General features: G+C 42.7%; 1 protein-coding gene and 1 pseudogene across 1 annotated transcript; one reads left to right on the forward strand and one right to left on the reverse strand.

The window, feature by feature from the left end:
- Positions 1 to 1704: 1704 nt before the first annotated feature.
- LOC130881021 (rRNA 2'-O-methyltransferase fibrillarin-like) lies at positions 1705 to 2800 on the forward strand. Its single transcript, XM_057780197.1, has one exon. The coding sequence runs from the start codon at positions 1762 to 1764 to the stop codon at positions 2743 to 2745; it is 984 nt and encodes a 327-aa protein (XP_057636180.1). The 5' UTR covers positions 1705 to 1761; the 3' UTR covers positions 2746 to 2800.
- An 18242-nt stretch (positions 2801 to 21042) lies between these two features.
- LOC130887195 (ubiquitin-like) lies at positions 21043 to 21440 on the reverse strand (annotated as a pseudogene).
- Between the last annotated feature and the right edge of the window lie 530 nt (positions 21441 to 21970).

Genomic DNA, 21970 nt, shown 5'->3' on the forward strand with positions numbered 1-21970 from the left:
CAGATCTCTGAGTCTGAGGCCAGCCTGGTCTACAGAACAAGTTCCAGGAGAACTGGAGTTACACAGAGAAACCCTGTTTCAAAAAAAAATTAATAAACAAACACAGAGCAAAACAAAACAAAAAATAATAAAAAGTAGATAAACACATCCGGAATACTTGGAAGAGTGCTTCTTCTCCATGTTGAATTTATAAGATGGCAGACCTCTTCTCCTCTTTGAGGAGCCGTCACACATCTTTCTAAGGTTAGATTCCCTTCTATGTCTCCTTGTGTTTTCAATAAAGCGGCATAGCTCGTAGACTCCTGCTAAAGTTTCCTTCATTGGTGTCACATTAGACTACACCTATGCTGAGCAGTTCAGCTCCAGGACGCTCCTAGAGCCACCTAACCATAGCTCCAGAACCAGCAGAGTCCACATGGCCAGGCCAGTGCCATCGTCTGACTCTGGAGTGTCCTGTATAGGCCCATAGACTGAGGTCTAGGCCTCTGTGGAGATACTACAGGAGGTGGGGCCTTGTAGTAGGAAGTCGGGTTGTTGGTCTGTGCCTCAAAGGAGACACTAGGATGTTAGCCCTCACTGTGTCTTCTCTTGTTTTCTGGCCTCCGAGAAGTGAGCACCTGTGCTCTACTCACCTTTGATGCTCTGCTTTGGTATAGACTAAAAGCAGCAGGACCAGGCAGCCATGGACTGAAACCTCTGTAACCATGGAAAAAACAAATTTTTCCTCTTTTTAAATCATTTTTGTCCTGCCAGTGGAAAGCTAACATAGTCATCTACTGTAACTCTCCTTACCTTTGACATGCAAAGCTACGTGCACAATGTAGTAAAAGTTCATGCCATGCTCCATTGATAGTACTCCAAACCCGGATCCTCAGGAAGCGCTACCATGTTCTGAATCCATGGCCATCTCTCTAGCCCTTCTAATAAAACATTTCAAGCTTCTTGAGTCTGTTCTTAAATTCCTTTATCCCTGAGACTAGGAATCATAAGAGGGGATCCCAATTTTTCTAGTAACAGTACTTACCTACCCTAGAGGCGATTACAGCTTCAATCCCCAATACTGCAGAAAAGACTTGAAAAAGGAATTCCTTATCTGACAAAATGGATTAGTAAGTTATGTTTGGTGTTAAAAGCAAATTCCGTACTCTCAAGTCCCCAAGAGAATCAACTGACAATGTTATTCTTTAAATCTAAAAGTATTTCATCAATCTATTTCAAGAGCTGGGAAACTACAAGGTGAGACAGGCACACACTTTATTTTCTGCCTATGAACTAACGTTTGGAGAGGATCGTGATTGGCAGCTGTTCACACAATAGCAACTCTCCATGCTGTGTGCAGTTACTCAGTACGGACTCTTTGCTCCCTGAAACACAAGCTGTCCAGTTGAAGGAATGTCATCATACAACTAAGGTAACTGAAGTGACCATATGGTGGGGCCAATCAAAGTGAAAATTTCTGATGGCTGAGTACGAAAATACCCGTTTTCACAGCCCAAGTGTGTGTTACTCTGAAACTGACAAGAGAAAAGCAGTTTAGTAAAACGTAGGGCAGGAGGTATACATCGGTGAAAATAACAACCACCAAAGAGACGGAAAGAGGGGGAGGAAGAAATAATTAGGCTAGGTTTATGTCAACTGGACACACACTGAAGTCATCTGAGAAGAGGGACCCTCAATTAAGAAAATACCTCCAGGAAAGCCTGAGACTCGTGGAGTGAGGGAAGCTGCTGATTGCCGGAGCCGCGCGACCAGAACGCAGTGATGAAGCCAGGTTTCAGCCCCTGTGGGGGTGGCTTTGGTGGCAGAGGAGGCTTTGGTGGTGACAGAGGTGGTAGAGGAGGACGAGGCGGACGAGGAGGCTTTGGCGGAGGTCGAGGAGGCTTTGGTGGAGGCCGAGGTCGAGGTGGAAGAGGAGGCTTCAGGGGACGAGGAGGTGGAGGAGGAGGTGGACGAGGTGGAGGCTTCCAGTCTGGGGGCGGCCGGGGTCGAGGTGGTGGCCGGGGAGGCAAGAGAGGAAACCAGTCAGGGAAGAATGTGATGGTGGAACCACATCGGCATGAAGGCGTCTTTATCTGTCGCGGAAAGGAGGATGCCCTTGTCACAAAGAATCTGGTCCCTGGAGAGTCTGTGTATGGGGAGAAGAGAGTCTCTATTTCAGAGGGAGATGACAAAATTGAATATCGAGCCTGGAACCCCTTCCGTTCCAAGCTGGCAGCAGCAATCCTGGGTGGCGTAGACCAGATCCACATCAAGCCAGGGGCCAAGGTGCTCTACCTTGGGGCAGCCTCAGGCACCACCGTCTCTCACGTCTCTGACATCGTTGGCCCGGATGGTCTGGTCTATGCAGTTGAGTTCTCCCACCGTTCTGGCCGTGACCTCATCAACTTGGCCAAGAAGAGGACCAACATTATTCCTGTGATTGAAGATGCCCGACACCCACACAAATACCGCATGCTTATCGCCATGGTGGATGTGATCTTTGCCGATGTGGCACAGCCAGACCAAACCCGCATTGTGGCCCTGAATGCCCACACCTTTCTGAGGAATGGAGGACACTTTGTGATTTCCATTAAGGCGAACTGCATTGACTCTACAGCCTCAGCAGAAGCTGTGTTTGCCTCTGAAGTGAAGAAGATGCAGCAGGAGAATATGAAGCCCCAGGAGCAGCTGACACTTGAGCCCTACGAACGGGACCACGCTGTGGTTGTAGGTGTGTACAGGCCACCTCCCAAGGTGAAGAACTGAAACTCGGAGCTGTCTGGATTCGAAGAAGTGTGTGTTGCTACTGTTGCACGTGTTGTTGTTGTTTTTTTTTTTTTCTATTAAAAGACTCATCTGTCTAAAAAAAAAAAAAAAAAGAAAATACCTCCAGGGGACCCGTAGGCAAACCTGTAGAGCCGTTCCTTAATTAGTGATTGATATGGGAGGGCCCAACTCATTATGGGTAGCGCCACCCTGAGCAGGTAGTCCAGGCTCTGTAAGAAGTGGGATGGGCAAGCCATGAGGAGCGATCCAGTAAGTAGGACCCCTCCATGGCCTCTGTATCAGCTCCTGCCTCCAGGATTCCGCACTGTTTGAGTTCCTGTCCTGACTTGCCCTGATGGTAGACTATGCTGTGGAAGTATAAGCCAGATGAACCCTTTCCTCCCCACCTTACTTTTCTTCACAGTGTTTCATCTTTGAAATAGTAACGCTAAGACAAGAAGACTCGTCAAGTGTCTATGTAAGGAGCTAGAGTTTGCCTCTGTTGAATACTTAAAGAGAGTACAGACTCTGGAGCCAGGAAGTTCAGAGTGAGTCATCAGATCCCAGCCTCAGCAGACTGACCGTGGGGCAGTTTTAGACAAAACAGGAAGGATCCCCCCGATTTCCTTTTGAAAGGGTCTCATTTGTTAATAACCTACTGATATAAACACCCAGCATATCTGGGAAAATGAAGTAAAGCTGCCTGGAGCTAGCCCCACTCCCTGCCCCCTCCTCCCAGCAGTTAGGACAGCCAGAAAAGCCATCAGTGTCTTGCTCAATACCATGAAAAGGGAAGCTGAAACCAAAATCTGAGACCTTAAGTAAGCCAGTGGAATGTTACCAGGTTACCCCGTGTCTGGTTTCCATCTACCAGTGTATGCACTTGGCCATTCAGTTCCACTCAGCCCGAAGCTTTCACCTGTCCCCTGTGAATAGAGGGGAGACCACACCCTGTATCTTATTTAGTACCTCCCATATAAAGCCTCTACCCTGTAACAGCCCCTAGGGAGAGTGGGGCAGTGAAATTTACTCCCCAACCTACTGCTTGATAGTACCAACATTCGCTACCAAAATTCAGAGGTTCTTCCCCTCTGAGCTTAGAGGGGAAGGTCACCTCTAAAATTCATACATGCAAGGAATTTACTCCTACTGTGAGCAGCTGTTGGATCTCCTAAATTGACTCTTGTGTTAGATTGTAGTAGGAGCTGCAGGCTGTGTTCCTGCCGCCCCAGCTCCTGGTCGCCTGGCTAGCTTATGCCCCGAAATAACAACACACAAACTGTATTCTTTTAAACACTGCTTGGCCCATTATATCTAGCCTCTTCTCGGCTAACTCTCACACCTGGACTAGCCCATTTCTAATAATGTGTGTAGCACCCCAAGGTGCGCTTACCCGGAAGATTCTAGCCTACGTCCATCCTGGGTCAGAGCTTCATCGCATCTGCCCCAGAGAGGAGAGCTATCAAGTCTGAGCTCACTTCCTCTTCCTCCCAGCATTCTGTTCTGTTTACTCCACCCACCTATGTTCTAACCTATGAGGGCCAAGCAGTTTCTTTATTATTTAACCAATGACCTTCCTCCATCATTAGATGGTCAATGTTATTCAAGGACCTGCTCCCCTGAAATCCCTCTCTATTCATCTCTGTACTGAACTTGGAAGAACTGATTGCCTGTAAGAGCTACCATCAGAGAGGAAATGACTTTCTCAAGCTACTCCCAGTGTTGCTGGCTAAAAGCCTAAGGAATTCTCAGGCACAGCTGTAGCTGCAGCTGCAGACACAAATTTCAGGGCCAGTCAGTGTGAGTCAAATTTATATTAGAAAGCAACAGAAATGTCACTCGAAGAGATGAAATGGACAGCGCAGACGTGAAGCAGGACATAGACTTTGTGTCTTTTTCAGGAGTCATGAAGATTGTACATAGGGCCTCACACATCCATGCCCTTAGGCACACTGCCTTTAAACTTTACCGCTGCCCTCTTCTGTGTTTTTTTGTTTTGTGACAGGGCCCACCTAATTTGCTCAGGTTAGTCTTGAACTCATTCTGCAGTTGGGGCGGGCCTCCGACCTTCAGTTTTCCTGCCTACAACCTCTGGAATAGCTAGGGTTTGGGCCTGTGGCACGGCCACACTTGTGTCATCGTCTTGGTTTTCATTGCTGTTGTTTCTGAGAAAAAGTCTCCAGTAGCCCCAGTTGGACTTGAACTCACTACATAGCTGAGATTGGCTTTGATATTTTCTGATCATTTTGCTTCTACCTGTCAAGGATCCAAGCGTGCACCACCATGACCAGCAGCACTTAAGTGTCTTAACAGTAGCCACGGATCTGCTTCTGTGGTTTTTGAAGCTACATTGTTCGAAGGATGTCATTGACAAGAAGGCCTAAATCATAAGCAAACTTTAGAAATCAAATGAAGTCTAAAAGTTAAGTTAAACTCGTGAACTGGTTAACTTCTTTTATGTTGAATATTTTCTTTCTATAAAGGTGATGATGTAGTTCCCGAGGGGCATCGATGAGGTCAGGTGAGGATGGAGTATAGATACAGTTAAAATCAGATTACCCAGAGTGTAAGACGTGGGAACATTGTGTGTGGATTTTAAGCTGTTCCACTGCCCTTAATAGAGACACTGCGTAGAAAAGGAGCCATCTCTACCCAGGGGAATTTGGAGCAGCTGGGTCAGTTGTATCAGAATTCTTGACTCTCAGCCCGTGAAAAATAAGCCAGATCTAGAGCAAAGAGAAACTGCTTTTTTTTTCTTGTGTTCCCTTTCTCTTTCTAACCTGACTCACACTTTGACATTCACCAGCAAGAATTCTTGGGCCTCAGCCCCAGGCTATCCATACAGCCTGGCTTTCATGGTTGATAAGGAAATATTGTCCCTTTGCCCTTTCTAGGTCAGTCGGTCATTAAGCCTTTCCCTGACAATAACCAGCTTGTTATCTTGCAGCCCTGGGCACTTCCCACTTTCCATAGTGATTGCCCATTTGTAGGTGATCTCACACTTAACTAGAGATCTTGTTTATAACGTTTCCTCACAAACTAGAAAGTGTTTTGAGTTGTTATTCCAAAGACTGGACTCAGTTCTTGCTTTTACATTTCACAATGCTCATAGAGTTTAAGAATCAATCAGGTATATACATAGGCCCTTGGGGAGAGGCAATCTATTTAATTCTGGCAGTTAAACGCATAGAACAGCTACACAGCTTGGTAATAGAATGCTTGCCTACAGTGGAAGTGAAATAAAAACAATGGAAACAAAAGGTAAATACTAGGTAATACTAGGACCCCAATTCCATAAAATTCAGTAAGAGTTACTCTCCCTTTTTAACAATGTGTGGGGTGTGCCTGTCCCTTATTGGGTGAACACACACACACACACAAATCCCAACAAGAACAAAAAAATACCAAGATGTCTCTAAGACATCTTGAATACCAAGAGAACACTAAGCTGCATCTTACATAGGCAGGGATGTCCAAAGTAATACATGATCACCGTGCCACAAGCTGCTCCAACAACCTAATAAATGCCCGAGTCTCGCAAAATCAGTATAGTCCCCTTTTCTCCATCCCTTTTCCTTCCAGTGAGAATCATTTCCCTAGGGTTTATCCTTTATCCTCAGTTTCAGATTTTATTTTTTTATCTCAGGGACAATCTCTTCTCTCTAGTATCGCCTGACATGGAGTCATTCCAGAGAGACAGAGAGAGAAAGAGGAGGGGGAATGCATAGAGAATAAATACAATAGTTATTAAGATGTATAGGCCTAGAAAAGCTGCAGACATTCCCTCCAAAAGCCTTCATCTTTACCCTTTCCACTTGGCCACAAGATTTCTCTTAGCACCTTTGAAACAGGTTTTGTTTTTGTGTGTTTTGCCAACTCCATAACACACTTGATTGGGACCTTGTACCTTGATCACTGAAGCAGCTCACAATTTTCTTGTATATGGACCCAAGCAGAGAACTGTCCTTGGAGATTTACTAAGCTTGCTCATCCATCTACGTTCTGGCTTGGTTTTTGTTTTGTCTTGTTTTTTTTTTTTTTTTTTTTTTTTTTTTTTTTTTTTTTTTTTTTGCTTATAAAATAGTAACTAGCAGACCTGAAGTTGGGCTACAAAGTTCTAAACAGGAAACAAATTTTATTTGTAAATTACAATTCTATCAGGCAAAGTGACCTTGCTTGCTGTAACCAAAGTCTTTGGAACAAGCTGATCAAGGTTTTCTCTGGGCCTTTAGCAGTTTGAAAGTCTGAGAGGACAGAAGCCCTTCATGGTATAGTTGATCTTAGGCCAGTGGAAGTTCTCCTAAGTCAGTGTTTCATAGAAAACTCCAAAGCTGTTGGATGTCCAGCTGCCCATGAAATCAGAGTCAATAAAAATGTTCAGAAACACAGGACAGGCTCCAAAACCACAGAGAAACCCTGTCTCTAAAAACCAAAAAAAAAAAAAAAACAAAATGTTCAGAAACCTAGGAGCTAACCAGTTTAGAGTCTGACCTCATGAGTTTTTTCTCTGCAAACTACTGGAATATTTTCAACAATAAAAGAGGATGCATTGCCGGGCGGTGGTAGCGCACGCCTTTAATCCCAGCACTCGGGAGGCAGAGGCAGGAGGATCTCTGTGAGTTCGAGGCCAGCCTGGTCTACAAGAGCTAGTTCCAGGACAGGCACCAAAAACTACAGAGAAACCCTGTCTCGAAAATCCAAAAAAAAAAAAAAAAAAAAAAAAGTGCATTATTGCTCCCATTTAAGGGATAATAAATGCAAGCTTCTTCCTTATGAGTTAGTTAAGGACCCCAGGTCCAGCAGAGACAGTTTAGTGTAGTTCACAGCAGTCCTTCCTCAACTTCAGTGCCCACTCATTTAGATAAGAATCTTAAAATACTGAAGCTAGCTGCCAGCACAGAGTCGGTTTCACAGGTCGGAGAGGGGCAATTTACAATCTGGCTGTGTTATCAAAAGTTCCTTGTTATGGTTTGGATCTTAAGTGTTGTCCAAAGGTCAACCATGCTAAAAGCTCTGTCAAGTGCCCTAGGCTCCATTCAGAGATAATGGAACTTTCTGTGAATGGGAGTGGTGAGAAGTGAGGTCAGCGGGAATGCCTTCCTGATGGAGATGTTCTACTGCAGCTTCCTCTGCTCTCTCTCTGCTTTCTGGCCACTATGGAATGAGCAGCTTTGCTCCACTCTGCCTTTCCTGACTTAGTGCTTTATCTCTGACCTAAATCAATTCATCCAACCATGATCTAAAAATCTTCTGATTGTCTCAGCAATTTTGTCTTAGCAACAGAAAGTTGACGAACACATCCTAATGCCTCTGGATTGTGAGCAACACATGTATAAATTATACCATTGTTGGTTTGTCTGTTGACTTTATTATAATGACAGCTTAAAGACCAAAGCATATATACATCATCATCATCATCATCAGACTGTCTGTTGTATGTTGGTTTTGACTTAGACAACTGATGATGCGCTGATGAATTCGACAGACAGTGACTTCATCAGCTTGCAATGCATGACTAATCCATGGTATGTCTGAGAACCATACCACTGTTCACATGAAACACACGAGCAATAGGATCCTAATGGGAAAAAAAATAACATTTGAATGACTTTGTATTTCAAAGAGTTATAATATAGATGTCATTATTCAAACATTGCTTCTTTGGGGATACCACAGCTTTTCCAGAACAATGTAGAAAAAGACAGACATTAGACAAGCAAATAAAAATTGTAAACACTGTACTGCATTTTACTTGGGTGAGGGTGTGCATGTGCATGGGACTGTTGCAAGAATACACAAGAGAACGGCCGGGCGGTGGTGGCGCACGCCTTTAATCCCAGCACTTGGGAGGCAGAGGCAGGCGGATCTCTGTGAGTTCGAGACCAACCTGGTCTACAAGAGCTAGTTCCAGGACTGGCTCCAAAACCACAGAGAAACCCTGTCTCGAAAAACCAAAAAAAAAAAAAAAAAAAAAAAAAAAAGAATACACAAGAGGGCATTGGCTCACTTGGAGCTGGAGACACAGTTGTTTATGATCTATCTACATAATGTAAATGCTGGGATCTGAGCTCTGACAATGCCGTTAAGGCTTCTCTCCAGGCCCCCAAAAGCATTATTTTTAAAGTGGATTTTTTTTTCCCCAAAGCCTTTCACTTTCCATTTAGCATCAATCCGTTCCTCGTTTCGTCCTCTCTTCCAGTCAATGGCCCCTGGCACACATCTTAAATGAAGGTATGTGTTGAAGGATGTACGGTGCTTGGCTTTGGAAACCCTGTTTCCCACAAACTGGAATAGAATACCATCACAGACACAGCTGCATTGCAGCATGCTTTATGTGGTTGGAGGAGGTCAGGCCACGGGACGGCTGTCCAGCATCTGCAGAAGCTCCTTGACTTACTGTGGGGTTGTGTCCTCACAGGGAAAAGAGCTTTAAGTCAAACTGTTTTCAGTATGTCGAATGCACTAAATGTCACAGTTTGGCAGGACAGTGCACTGCAGAATGTCCCTTCACCCTAAGGACCGCATGGCTTCCTGGGAACTGTGAAAGGAATACGATTACAGGTGTTGCAAGCCTGGGAAGGGATCAGAATTCAAAGTGCGCATTGCTTTCTCACTGTTGTGAAATAAAGAACTATATGTCAAACCATTATAAGCCTAGGGCCATCTGGTCAGTTGGCGCATACAAAGCCTGAATTCTGCCATGCACTCTGCTCAATGCCTGACAGGCAGTCCATCTAGCTCAGCAGACTCTGTCCACTCCAAAGCCAAATGAGTTTTCTTTAAGGAAATGGCCTTCAGCTTAGGGAGCTAAGGAAGCCCTGAGTGAGTATAACCTTTGGAGAATGTATATTGCTCACATGGGCCTTGAACTCATGGGAAACTGACAAGCTTGGCAAAGCTCATATGGGCCAGATTCAGGAAGATAAAGCCTTCCTATGTCCAAGTTTGAGTGTTTACTGAAGATTGAACAGTGTGTACAAAAACCAGCAACTGCAGCTTCCTCCTCCTCCTAGATACTTATAGCGCTCTGCTTGCCTGTAAAGACCTCCTACTGAGAGTGGACAACTGCTCTGCCTGTGCTGTACTTGATAAACATACTGAAGTTCCCTGTTGGGATGGCAGCAAGTATCGTTCCATCAGAATGTGCACACCCTTTCTGACCCCAGCTTTTCTGGACATGTGTCTGTGTGTCTGTCCTCTCTTCAACCCCTTGTCAGAGTTCTAGGGCCCAAACCATATGGGACTCTGTACTTCAGCAAGTTGCTCTTGCTTCTGTTTTATCATCTAAGAGACAGAAATGATAGCAAAGCTATCTCAGAAGGATGTTGGCATAAATGAGGTCCTCCACAGAAAGCGCTGAGAACACCATTCCAGTCTGTATAAAGTGCTTCGTGCGTGACATCTGTGGGATTAGAGAAAATAAATACTTATCTGAAAAATGGGGCTGCTACTGTTAGGAATATTTCCTAACACGAGATCCCTGCCAACACAAAATTCCCAATCAAGCCAAATCAAAACAAGCCAAATTAAGAAGTATCCAGGTTTGATGGGAGTTCTGTGCTCTCAGGAGGGGTTAGGACCTAGCCTACTGGGATTTGGAGTCCAGACCAGGTCTGGGGGCTGGGATAGATGCAAGGGGCTGGGATAGATGCAAGCTCCCAACTTGACAGTTACCTCTGTTCTAAAATTGGGGAAACTGAAACACAGGTAAATAATATCTTTCCCAGTGTGAAGAAGTAGCATGTGCAGTCTGGCTGAGGAACTGGCTTCTCTAACTTCTTGCATCTTTGCCTCTCCCGGGAACTGGCTTTTGATGGAAAGGCTCAGAAGTACATCACAAAGGTGCACAAAGCAACCACAAATCATGAGTTCTTGAGAAACATTTCCATCAGACCTATGTTCTCTTTGAATTAAAGAGAAAGTGAAGTCTTAGATTTAATTCGTCTTTTCTCCTTGAGGTCTCTGAAAGGAACAGTGTGGTTTAATAGAAAGAGCATTTCCTTTAAAGCTGACACAACTTCCCAGATCCTTGCTTCTTGGAGGCAGGTTATGCAAGTTTTCTGAGCATGTCTTATCGCTTGGGGATACTGCAGAGCCACTGACAGCATGCCCCTGTTCTGTGGGTTAAATGGCAAAGCATCCATAAAGGGTGTGATTCATGCACTCTGTCACCAAGCTACACCTACCCACTGACAGCATGCCTCTGTTCTGTGGGTTAATGGAATCGCATCCATAAAGTGTGTGATCCATGTACTCTGCCACCAAGCTACACCTACTGCATGGCTTCTCCTTTCTGATGATGGATTCAATTGATCGATGCAGCCAGAAACAAGAATATATGTATATAATTCACATATATGTGAATAATGTACACACACATATTTGCAGCTATAGGCAAATATGCTAGAAAGATTTGTTTTTAATTAACTATTTAAGCTGTTCAACAGTACCTAGAGCTATTGTTTCTGTGTCTGTAGCTAAGCTTTGAGTCCACAGAGATGACATTGGAGAAGAAAAAGCAGATGTAAAGGGTAAGGTATAGTACAAGGATAACATGGAGCATGGATGCTCAAATAAACTTTTGAAAGTAAGTAAAAGCTGGATAAATCATGTTGTCCCTGATGTCAATGATGTAGAAGTCCTATAGAAACTACATTTTTCTATGAGCACCTAGCTCAGTCGACAAAAAAATAAAAGAATATCCATGAGAAAGTGAACAGGTCACAAGTCACCATCTTCCCTAACTGAGTTTGCAGAGGGCTGACAATGTGTATGTCACTTCACTTCCATCCTTCAAATCTTCCAAAAGAAATTTTCTTGAGACCCTGTATAATAATAAAAAAACACAATCCGAAGGGATTGTAGTATATGTCATTGAGCTTAGGTGAGTTAGTAGAACACTAACCAGCATTAAGAACACGAATCTTTAAGTTCACCTGTTTAAATGACATTATTAATCCATACACTTTCTGAGGTCAAGGCTTCAAGAGCACCTTGGTTAAGTGGTTGTGGGTCAGGGTCTCTTCTGATGGTCCAAGTAGTTGTACCTGAGAACATTTGAAGGCTTGGTTGAGAAGGAGAAGCCATATCCAAGTTCAGACAGGTGTTCTGTGAGGCTTCAGCGCCCTGCCATGAGAGTTTCTTCATAAGACGGTCCTCAGCACAGCAAAAACCTTCAAGATATGTAACCTGAGAATCGAGATGGGGAGGTAGAGGCAGGCACAATGGAAAAGGCTCAGAGGAATCCACAGTGTTTTTTTTTAAATAATCTCGGTGAAGAATGGATAAGGAAAATGTGGCACATTTACACAATGGAGTACTACACAGCAGAAAAAAATAGCAACATCTTGAATTTTTCAGAAAAATTGATGGAACTAGAAAACATTATTTTGAGTGAGGTAACCCAGACACAGAAAGACAATTATTATATGTACTCACTCGTAGGTGGATTTTAAACATAACCCAAAGAAAACCAGCCTACAAACCACAATCCCAGAGAACTTAAACAACAATGAGGACACTAAGAGAGACATACGTAGATCTAGTCTACATGGGAAGTAGAAAAAGACAAGATCTCCTGAGTAAATTGGGAGCATGGGGACATTGGGGGAGGTTGGAAGGGGGAAAGGGAGAGGCAGGAAGGGAGCAGAAAAAAAATGTAGAGCTCAATAAAAATCAATAAAAAAATAATCTCGGTGGTGATAAACTGATAAATTGTTACTCCTTCCTTGTTCCATTGGCCACAGTCTATTCCAGGGTGGTATGTGAGAAGACAGTGCAGTGTGTGCTTACCAAGAGGTGGGGTCCTTGGCCCTCTTCTATACCAGTGTAATTCTGCAGCTCTACCCAAAAGATACCTGTAATTTCAGAGTGGCCTATCTGCTCTTCTCTGATAGGGGAATGTTGCTGTGACCTCCCATAATACCTGCTGTAAACGCCATCACTTCTCTGGAATGCCTTAAATAACATTTCAAGTTGGATTTTCCCTGTTATAGCTCATTTTCACCAACATTGTCGCATCCGAACCTCACACAGCTAAGACAAAGACAGAGCTGAGGCACAGATGTCTGTCATGCTGTGTGGAACATCAGAGCTACTTTTAATATTCTGCAGCTGCCTTTACAGCGTTGGCCCTGTCAAAACAGTCCCTCTGTGTTATTAATATTAACTGGAAGGCTTGTAATCACTGACAGAGCATGGAAAGTGCTTTCCTCCCTCTCTCGTTAAGAGGAATGTTCATTTGTCTGGCTTAATGTCTCCAGCATTGTTTTCCTCTTTGTCATTTATAATCTAACAATGTGTTTTGTGCTAGTTTGTATTTTTATATCTGAGAGGTACACAGGACCTAGTTTTCTCAGTTACAAAACATCTTGCCAAATATAGTCACATACATTTTAATGTTTTCATGATTTTTAAAGCTAGCTACTCATCATTTAAATTATTTTTTGGATGAGCATGCGACACCTTTAAGTGACAAATTACTTTTTAGTTATCTTGGTATTATTTAGTTTCTAGCGCTCTTTCAAACTTTGTACCTACATAGTGACTTCTGAGCGCTAAAGTCCTGCTTAGACTTCCAATTTCGAACCTCTTTTCCTATTCAGTGGTTCAACCCAATATTGGGAGAGGAGGGCTGAGGACAGGGAGGGGTCGCACTCTATGTTCTAACTGGCAAGGAGTTTACTGTGTAGACTAAGCTGGTGTCATACTTAAAACAGTCCTTTTGTAGTTGCTTCTTGGTGGGTGACACCCCCCCCCCCAGCCAGCTTAACCCAGTATTTAAAAATCAGATGAAAGGGAAGCTCACAACTCCACTCTCTTCTCTGTTCTAAAACTTGAGTCTCTTAAGACTCTAGACCTCCTTTCTCATCTGGCCCTGCTTTTTCCCTGTGTTTCATGATAGTCAAATGTGACTTTGTAATAAAGATGCCTCCTGCGTCAAAAGACACACAGCCCCCAAAAGTGCTCAATCTTGCACTAAAAAGATGCCCATCTGTCCTAAGCCCTAGCAAAAGATATATTAATCTCTAGTATTTCAGTAACAATCCCTCTTTGTTCTGTCTTCAAACCCCATCCTGCCACAGCAGCTCAGTGGCCTGCTGTGGGTCTCTGCCTCAGCTTCCAGCAGTTGCTGGATGAAGTTTCTATGGTGACATTTAAGATAGCCCATCAATCTGACTATAGGGCAAGGCCAGTTCAGGCACCCTCTCCACTATTGCTTAGATCTTAGCTGGGGTCATCCTTGTGGATTCCTGAGAATTTCTCTAGTGCCAGGTTTTTTGCTAGCCACATAATGGCTCCCTTAATCAAGATATCTCTTTCTTTCTCTCTGTTTCTGTCCATCCACCATCTTGACTACCCCATTCCCTCAAATTCTCCCCTCTCCCCCTTTGTCCCCTCCTCCTCCCCTTATGCCCTCCCTTCTTCCACAACCTCCATGCTCCCAATTTTCTCAAGAGATCTTGTCTATTTCTTCTTTTCAGGTAGATCTATACATGTTTCTCTTAGAGTTCTCCTTGTTATTTAGTTTCTCTGGGGTCATGAACTATAAGCTTGTTATCTTTTGCTTTATAGCTATTATCCACTTATGAGTGAATACAAACCATGTTCATCTTTCTGGGTCTGGGTTAACCCACTCAGGATGATTTTTTTCTAGTTCCATCAATCTGCATACAAATTTCAAGATGTCTTTGTTTTTTACCACTAAGTAGTACTCCATTGTATAAATGTACCACATTTTCTTTATCCATTCTTCAGTTGAGGGGCATCTAGATTGTGTCCAGGTTCTGGCTATAATGAATAATACTGATATGAACATAGCTGAGCAAGTGTCCTTATAGTATGATTGAGCATCCGTTGGGGATATGCCCAAGAGTGGTATTGATGGGTGTGTAGGTAGATTGATTTCCAATTTTCTTCTACTGCCATATTGATTCCCAAAGTAGCTGTACAAGTTTGCATTCCCACCAACAGTGAAAGTGTGTTCCCCTTACTCCACATCCTCTCCAGCATAGACTGTCATCAGTGTTTTTGATCTTTGCCATTCTGACAGGTGTATGATGCTATCTCAGAGTCATTTTAATTTGCATTTCCCTGATGACTTAGGATATTTTGCAATTTCTTAAATGTCTTTCACCCTTTTAGATTCTTCTGTTGAGAATTTTCTGTTTAATTCTGTATCCTATTTTTAAATTGGATTATTTTGTTTCTTGTTATCTTTAATATATTTGGGAGATCAGCCCTCTGTTGTTACATGTAGGGTTGGTGAAGATATTTTCCCATTCAGTAGGCTACCGTTTTGTCTTACTGACAGTGTCCTTTGCCTTACAGAAGCTTTTCAGTTTCAGAAGGTCCTATTTATTTCTGTGCTTCTGGTGTTATATTCGGGAACTAGTCTCCTTTGCCAGTGCATTCAAGGCTATTTAACAGTTTCACTTCTATTAAACTCAATGTAACTGAATTTATGTTGAGGTCTGTAGTAGGAGCTGTGGGCTGTGTTCCTGCCGCCCCAGCTCCTGGTCACCTGGCTAGCTTATGCCCCGAAATAACAACACACAAACTGTATTCTTTTAAACACTGCTTGGCCCATTATATCTAGCCTCTTCTCGGCTAACTCTCACACCTGGACTAGCCCATTTCTAATAATCTGCATAGCACCATTAGGTGCACTTACCGGGAAAGATTCAGCATGTCTGACCTGGCGGCTGGCTGGCGGCTGGCTGCATCGCATCTGGCTCTGAGAGGAGCTGCCCTGCATCTCATCTGCCAGGGAGAGAGGAGCATGGCCTCTGCTCCAGAGAGCAGAGCTGTCGAGTCTGAGCTCACTTCCTCTTCCTCCCAGCATTCTGTTCTGTTTACTCCACCCACCTATGTTCTAACCTATGAGGGCCAAGCAGTTTCTTTATTTTTTAGCCAATGATCTTCCTCCATCAGAGGTCTTTGATTCATTTGGACTTCAGTTTGTGCATGGTGATAGATATGGATCTATTTTCATTCTTCTACATTTGACATCTAGTTATGTCAGCAACATTTGCTGAAGATGCTTTCTTTTTTCCATTGTACAATTTTGGATTCTTTGTAAAAAAAAAAAAGTCAGGTGTTCATATGTGTGTGGATTTGGGTCTTCAATTAGATTTCATTGGTCCAAGTGTCTGTTTTTACACCAATACCAGATGTTTTTATTACTGTAGCTCTATAATAGAGTTTGAAGTCAGGGATGGTGATGCCTCCAGAAGTCCCTTTATTATACTGGATTGTATTAGTTATTGGAGGTTTTTTGTTTTTTCGTATGAAGTTGAGTATTGTTCTTTCCAGGTCTGTGAAGAATTGTGCTAGAATTTTGATAGGGATTTATTGAATCTGTAGATTTCATTTGGTAAGATTGCCATTTTTATTATGTTGCTCTTACCTATCAAAGAGCATGGGAGATCTCTCTATTTTCTGATATCTTCTTCAATTTCTTTCTTCAAAGATTTAAAGTTCTTGACATACAGGTCTTTCACTTCTTTGGTTAGAGTTACCCCCCAAGATAATTTATTTTATTTGTGGTTATTATAAAGGGTGGTATTTCTCTGATTTCTTTCTTAGAAAGAAAATCCATTTGTATATAGGATGATTACTGATTTTTTTTTTTAGTTGATCTTGTATCCTGCCACATTACTGAAGGTGTTTACCAGGTTTGGGAATTCCCTGATAGAGATTTTGGGGTCACTTATGTATACTGTCATATCATCTGCAAATAGTGAAAGTTTTATTTCTTTTTTTCCAATTTGTATCCCAATGATCTCATTTGTTGTCTTATTGCTTTAGCTAGAACTTCAAGCACTATAATGAATAGATGCAGAGAGAGTGGACAGCCTTGCTTGTTCCTGATTTTAGTAGAATCACTTTGTGTTTCTCTCCATTTAATTTGATATTGATTGTTGGCTTGCTATATATTGTCTTTATTATGTTTAGGTATGTCCCTTGTAGCCTGTTCTCTACAGGACTTTTATCATAAAGGGATGTTGGATTTTGTTGAAAGCTTTTTCAACATCTAATAGATGATCATGTAGGGTTTTTTTTTTTTCGTTTTTTTTTTTTATATGGTGTATTACATTGACTGATTTTTGCATGATGAACCACCCTTCATCTCTGGGATGAAGCCTACTTGATCATGATGACTGATTTTTTTTTTGATGTGTCCTTGGATTTGATTTACTAGTATTTCACTGAGTGTTTTTATATCCATGTTCATGGGGGAAATTGGTCTGTAATTTTCTTTCTTGTTTGAGTGTTTGTGTGGTTTGGGTATCAGGGTAACTGTAATCTCATAAAAAGAGTTTGACAATGTTCCTTCTGTTTCTCTAACCCATTTTTTTGTGTGTCAGACTTGTTGTCCTTCTAGCTGGTGACTCTCACTCTGCCCTTCCTCACCCCTTCATTCTCAATTTGGCTTTCTCACCTACCTTTATCCTGTTCGGCTACTGGCTAGTCAGCATGCTTATTAAACCAATTATAGAGACATATATTCAGACAGTATATAGAAAGATTATTCCACAGCAGCGTTCCTTGCATCTTTTCAGCTCTCTGCCTCTGCTTCCACCAATGCCTCCTTGAAGTCCTTGGACTCCTGAAATAAAACCCATTTGGAACCATTCTGTAACTTACACATACACAGTTATATGTAGACATAACTGTTGTCTATGCAGGATCAGAGAGTTGATATTAGTAACTAAGAATAAGGCCATGCTTGCCAATGGCCAATTATTAAGAGAAATCAAGACTATTTCACAAATTGCAGCCAATGAAGCCAACATAGCCTAAGAATTTATTGTTAGTCAATAAATTCTGGCACTGTGGAAAGATACAGATTTGTCCATCTATGTTTCTGGAATAGTACACTAGCCATAGAGTAGGTCTAACATAATCTATTTATCGATCTACCCTTATAAAGATAGATGAATGTTTCCAGAATAAACGAAGCCATTTTAAATATCTTCATGTAAATTTTTTACAAGATTTGCAGAATGGAAAAGTTAAAGGATGAGGAGTCTTGCAAATGTCAGAAGTTTGCTGAATTCCTTTACTTTGGTCAAACTAAGTAAAAGTTTTCTTGTCAATCAAATAAAAAGACCAAGGTCTTCACTATAGACTGAATTTGTCAGGATTTCTCTGCCTAATGGCTTCGGCAGGCCTAGAACATGCTGTGTAGACCAGGCTGACCTTGAACTCACAGAAATCTTGTCTCCCAAATTCTAGGATTAAAGGCATGTGCTACCACTGCAGTTCTAAAATAATGTTCTTAAAGTGGCTCCCAGTCCCTTTGTGTCTTGCTACTTGAAAAGGGAATCCCATCACTGCTAAGAGACACCAGGACTTGCCTGCAAAGTGGGCTGAGACTCAAACAGTCATTTGCAAAAAACGGGAAAGAGCCTTTAGAAGAAATCAAATCAGAGCACATTCTAGCTTACACTTTTAGTCCCCAAACTTTGGGTAAATACATTCCTATTAGTTACGCCATTCAGTTTGCATCATTTTGTTATAGCAGCCTTAGCAAACTAATACAGCCTTTCACTTTATTTTGTATAATAACCACGCCTCCATCCTAGAATAGCAACATGAATCAAACATGTTGGCCCCATTGCAGGTCACTTAAATGGTGCTTTACTTTTCCAGTACTTCAGTAGGCAAGGAAGATGGAAGCAGCCCAAAGGCAAAAGTCTCTGTTTACAAATGTCATCTGGAGGTCCTCCTGATTACCCCACCTCACAAGGAACATAAGGCAGGTTTCTGAGCTGTTACATGAAACAGATGACAGCTGAGTCAGGAAGGAAAATGGACTTTATTCAAAATTCTCAGAATTGCTGGGAAGGTCAGCAAACCAGACTTCAGACTAAGGTTTCAGAAATACAGCACCTAACTCACAACAGGCTTGGCCTGATAGAAAGCAAAGCCAATGTTGTGGCTGTTTCCTCACTGGTTGCTACAGGGAATTTGGCAGCAGCCACGCTGTGGTGCCTCTCTAGGCCAAGAACTCCACCTTGGATCCAGTGGGAAACCTCTCTGCCACTGCACGATTGGAAATTTAATATATTGGCTGCCACATGTCCTGGACAAAACGAAAGCTCCCATGCAGGCGGGCAGTCTCCCTTTGCTGCTCACAGACAGCATGGGCCCCGCGCCTGTGTCTTAGCTGGTGGCAAGTCTGGAAATCTGAACTAAGGAAGGATCTGATGTCTGGGCATTTTCCCAAAGTTCTTGCAAAGATGAAAGTTAACCTTGAAAATCTCAAGCGCCTAATTCGAAGTCAATTCAGCGTCCACGGTGCACTAACTAACTCCACTGTATTCTCAGAGTCCGATTCAGCGTCCACAGTGCATCAACTCCACTGCATTCTCAACGTCCAATTCAGCGACCATGGTGCACCAACTCCACTGCATTCTCAACGTCCAATTCAGCGACCACGGTGCACCAACTCCACTGTATTCTCAGCGTTCAGCTTCAACAAGGACAAAGATGGCTTATTTTATTTCACCTTATCTTTACCAATATTATTTTAATGATATGTATTCATGGTTTTCCGAGTGGTACATTGATATGGTATATAATGATCAACCAGGGTAGTTACCATTTCTGCCTCCCTACATCTCTGAGACATTTTTGATTAGCATGTAAAAATTGCTTATTTATGAAGTAAGGCATAATGTTTCAATACCTGTACACAACTGGTACGAATCTAATCAGAGAGTGATTAGCATCTGTGTTTCCTTGTTCCTTTGTGACCCCTGAGTACCTCCTCAGTCACAAAGCATGTAATCCAGCCATGCTCACTCCACTGTGCTGTAGCTCACAAGGACTTGTTAGTTCTAGGATCTCTCAATATTCAGCTAGAAATGTTTCCTGAAATCTCAGCTTCCTTAAGTCGACACGAAACCCTCCCTTCAGTATCTAGAAAGACATTCACAAGCCAGGCCAGCTCTTTCACTGACAAGTCAAAACCTCAGATAAGGCAGAAGGCATCACCTATATCCTTTCTGCTGACTTCAGATGGCTTCCAAATGCTGTCTGTTTATGAACTATTTGGTTGAAATCAATTTAGTGTAACCCAAAATGGTTGCTAAAGGAAAAATATTCTCTTAATCTTGGGCAAAACATTTTTCACTCATTTTGAAAATGATGTAACACAAGTGTAACTTCTGTTTTTACTAATGAAATGATCAGCTATATTTTGAAAATTAAATTAATATTAAATTAAATGTATGTTTTGGTCAACTTTCCATAACTGTGACAGAAATACCAGAGATAAGCAACTTTACAAAGCAAGGTTTATGGCCCCTCCTTCCAAAGGTTGCAATTCCTAGTCTCTGGGCTATGTGACTTTTAGAACTGTGATGAGGTGGTACATCCAAGCAAGGGTTTGTGACAAGAAAGTTCTCACCTCTTGACAGCTGGGAAGCAATCAGAGAAAAAGGATGAGGCAGGACCCCCACCCCACCACCGAGTCCTCTTCAAAGGCATGCCCCTTCTTGCCTTATTCCCTCCCTTTGGATGGTATCCCCTAAAGATTCCACTATTTCTCAAAAGCAAAACAGGCTGGGCAACTTCAACACACGGACGTTGAGCCCATTCCAAAACCAAACTGTCCCAAGCACGACCTGTCTCCACTTCAGACTTCCTTCCACTACACGTCTCTGAGAGGCACCCTACCTCTTTTGACAGGCGCGCTTAGAATGATCAAAAATTGTATAATACAGCAGGTTGGAGATGAATTTACTGTGGGCATAGTGAACTAGGTGGTTTGTGGATACTTCCTTGTGTATCTTATTTATTTTATGATGGTTAACATTATGTTTCAAGTATAAATTACTGAGCATAAGAGATCTGTGAAACAAACAAACAAAAAAACAAAAAAAACACCTTTAAACTGTAAACCCCACTTCCACAAGGACAGGTAACTTCCTGGAATGCTGGAGGCTGTTGTTCATTTCAGATAACTACCATGTACTTTTGCTTCTGTAAACAAGTTGGGTTGCCACCAAGGGCACAGGATGTGTGCTTAATCACACAGAGATAGGAACTACCTAAGCCTATGACTTCTGCCTTTCTAAGCCCCTAACTAATGTAAGTCAGGGTGGTACTCCAAGCATGAGTGAGTCTGGAGTAAGGACCTGGCCAGTATCAATGGTCCTGGCCAGTATTTATTTATTTATTTATTTATTTATTTATTTATTTATTCATTTATTTATTTTTCTGCTCCAGTCGATGGAAGGGGACTTTATTTGGTCCCAAAGTCATGGGCCAGTTATGGCCCCAGCTTTATTTGACCTTCTTGGGGCGCAGGTTGTTGGTGTGGCCGCACTTCTTGCGGCAGTTGACTGCACGCGGGTGCCGGCGTGCATAGCACTTGCAGCAGATCATCTTGTCACAGTTGTACTTCTGGGCAAGCTGACGAAGGGACGGCTCCATGATGCCACCACGCAGACGAAGCACCAGGTGCAAAGTGGACTCTTTCTGGATGTTGTAGTCCGACAGGGTCCTGCCATCCTCCAGCTGCTTGCCGGCAAATATCAGCCTCTGCTAGTCAGGTGGGATGCCTTCCTTGTCTTGGATCTTGGCCTTGACATTCTCGATGGTGTCACTGGGCTCGACCTCAAGAGTGATGGTCTTGCCCGACAGGGTCTTCACAAAGATGTGCATGTTGGCGTCTGCCGCTCGGTCGCTGCGTTGAAAAAGCCTGGCCAGTATTTAATAAAGCCTCTTATTTATTAAAGTGTGTCTACAGTCAGATTCATCAAGCTCTGAATGACCCCAGACCCATAAAAATTTCGAGTCCCTGTGATGTAGGAATGATTTTCAGGAATATACCAATTGACTGCTATGTTGACTTGACCAGTCCGTAACACAACACAGAGGTCATTTCCTCATATAAACCTATCTTGGGCTTTTGGCACAGACCAAATTAAATAAAAATACACAAAACTGCATTCAGAAGCTTGCCTGGAGAACATTTCTTTGATTGTAAAATAAAATCAAAGTGTGTGTGTGTGTGTGTGTGTGTGTGTGGTGTAGAAATGTCAGATTTGGATGGTCTTGGTCATTTTCATGTCTATAATCCTATGGGAACCTGAGGAAGGACGATCCTGAATTCTAAGCCAACCTGAGTTATACAGGGAGCTTCAGACCAGCTTAGGTGATACAGCAAGACCCTGCCTCCAACACACACACACACACACAACACACACAT

The sequence above is a fragment of the Chionomys nivalis genome, chromosome 1, assembly GCF_950005125.1.
Source record: "Chionomys nivalis chromosome 1, mChiNiv1.1, whole genome shotgun sequence".
Classification (NCBI taxonomy): domain Eukaryota; kingdom Metazoa; phylum Chordata; class Mammalia; order Rodentia; family Cricetidae; genus Chionomys; species Chionomys nivalis.

Coding starts and splice junctions, on each gene's coding strand:
- LOC130881021 (XM_057780197.1), top strand. CDS start 1,762: ATGAAGCCAGGTTTCAGCCCCTGTGGGGGTGGCTTTGGTGGCAGAGGA.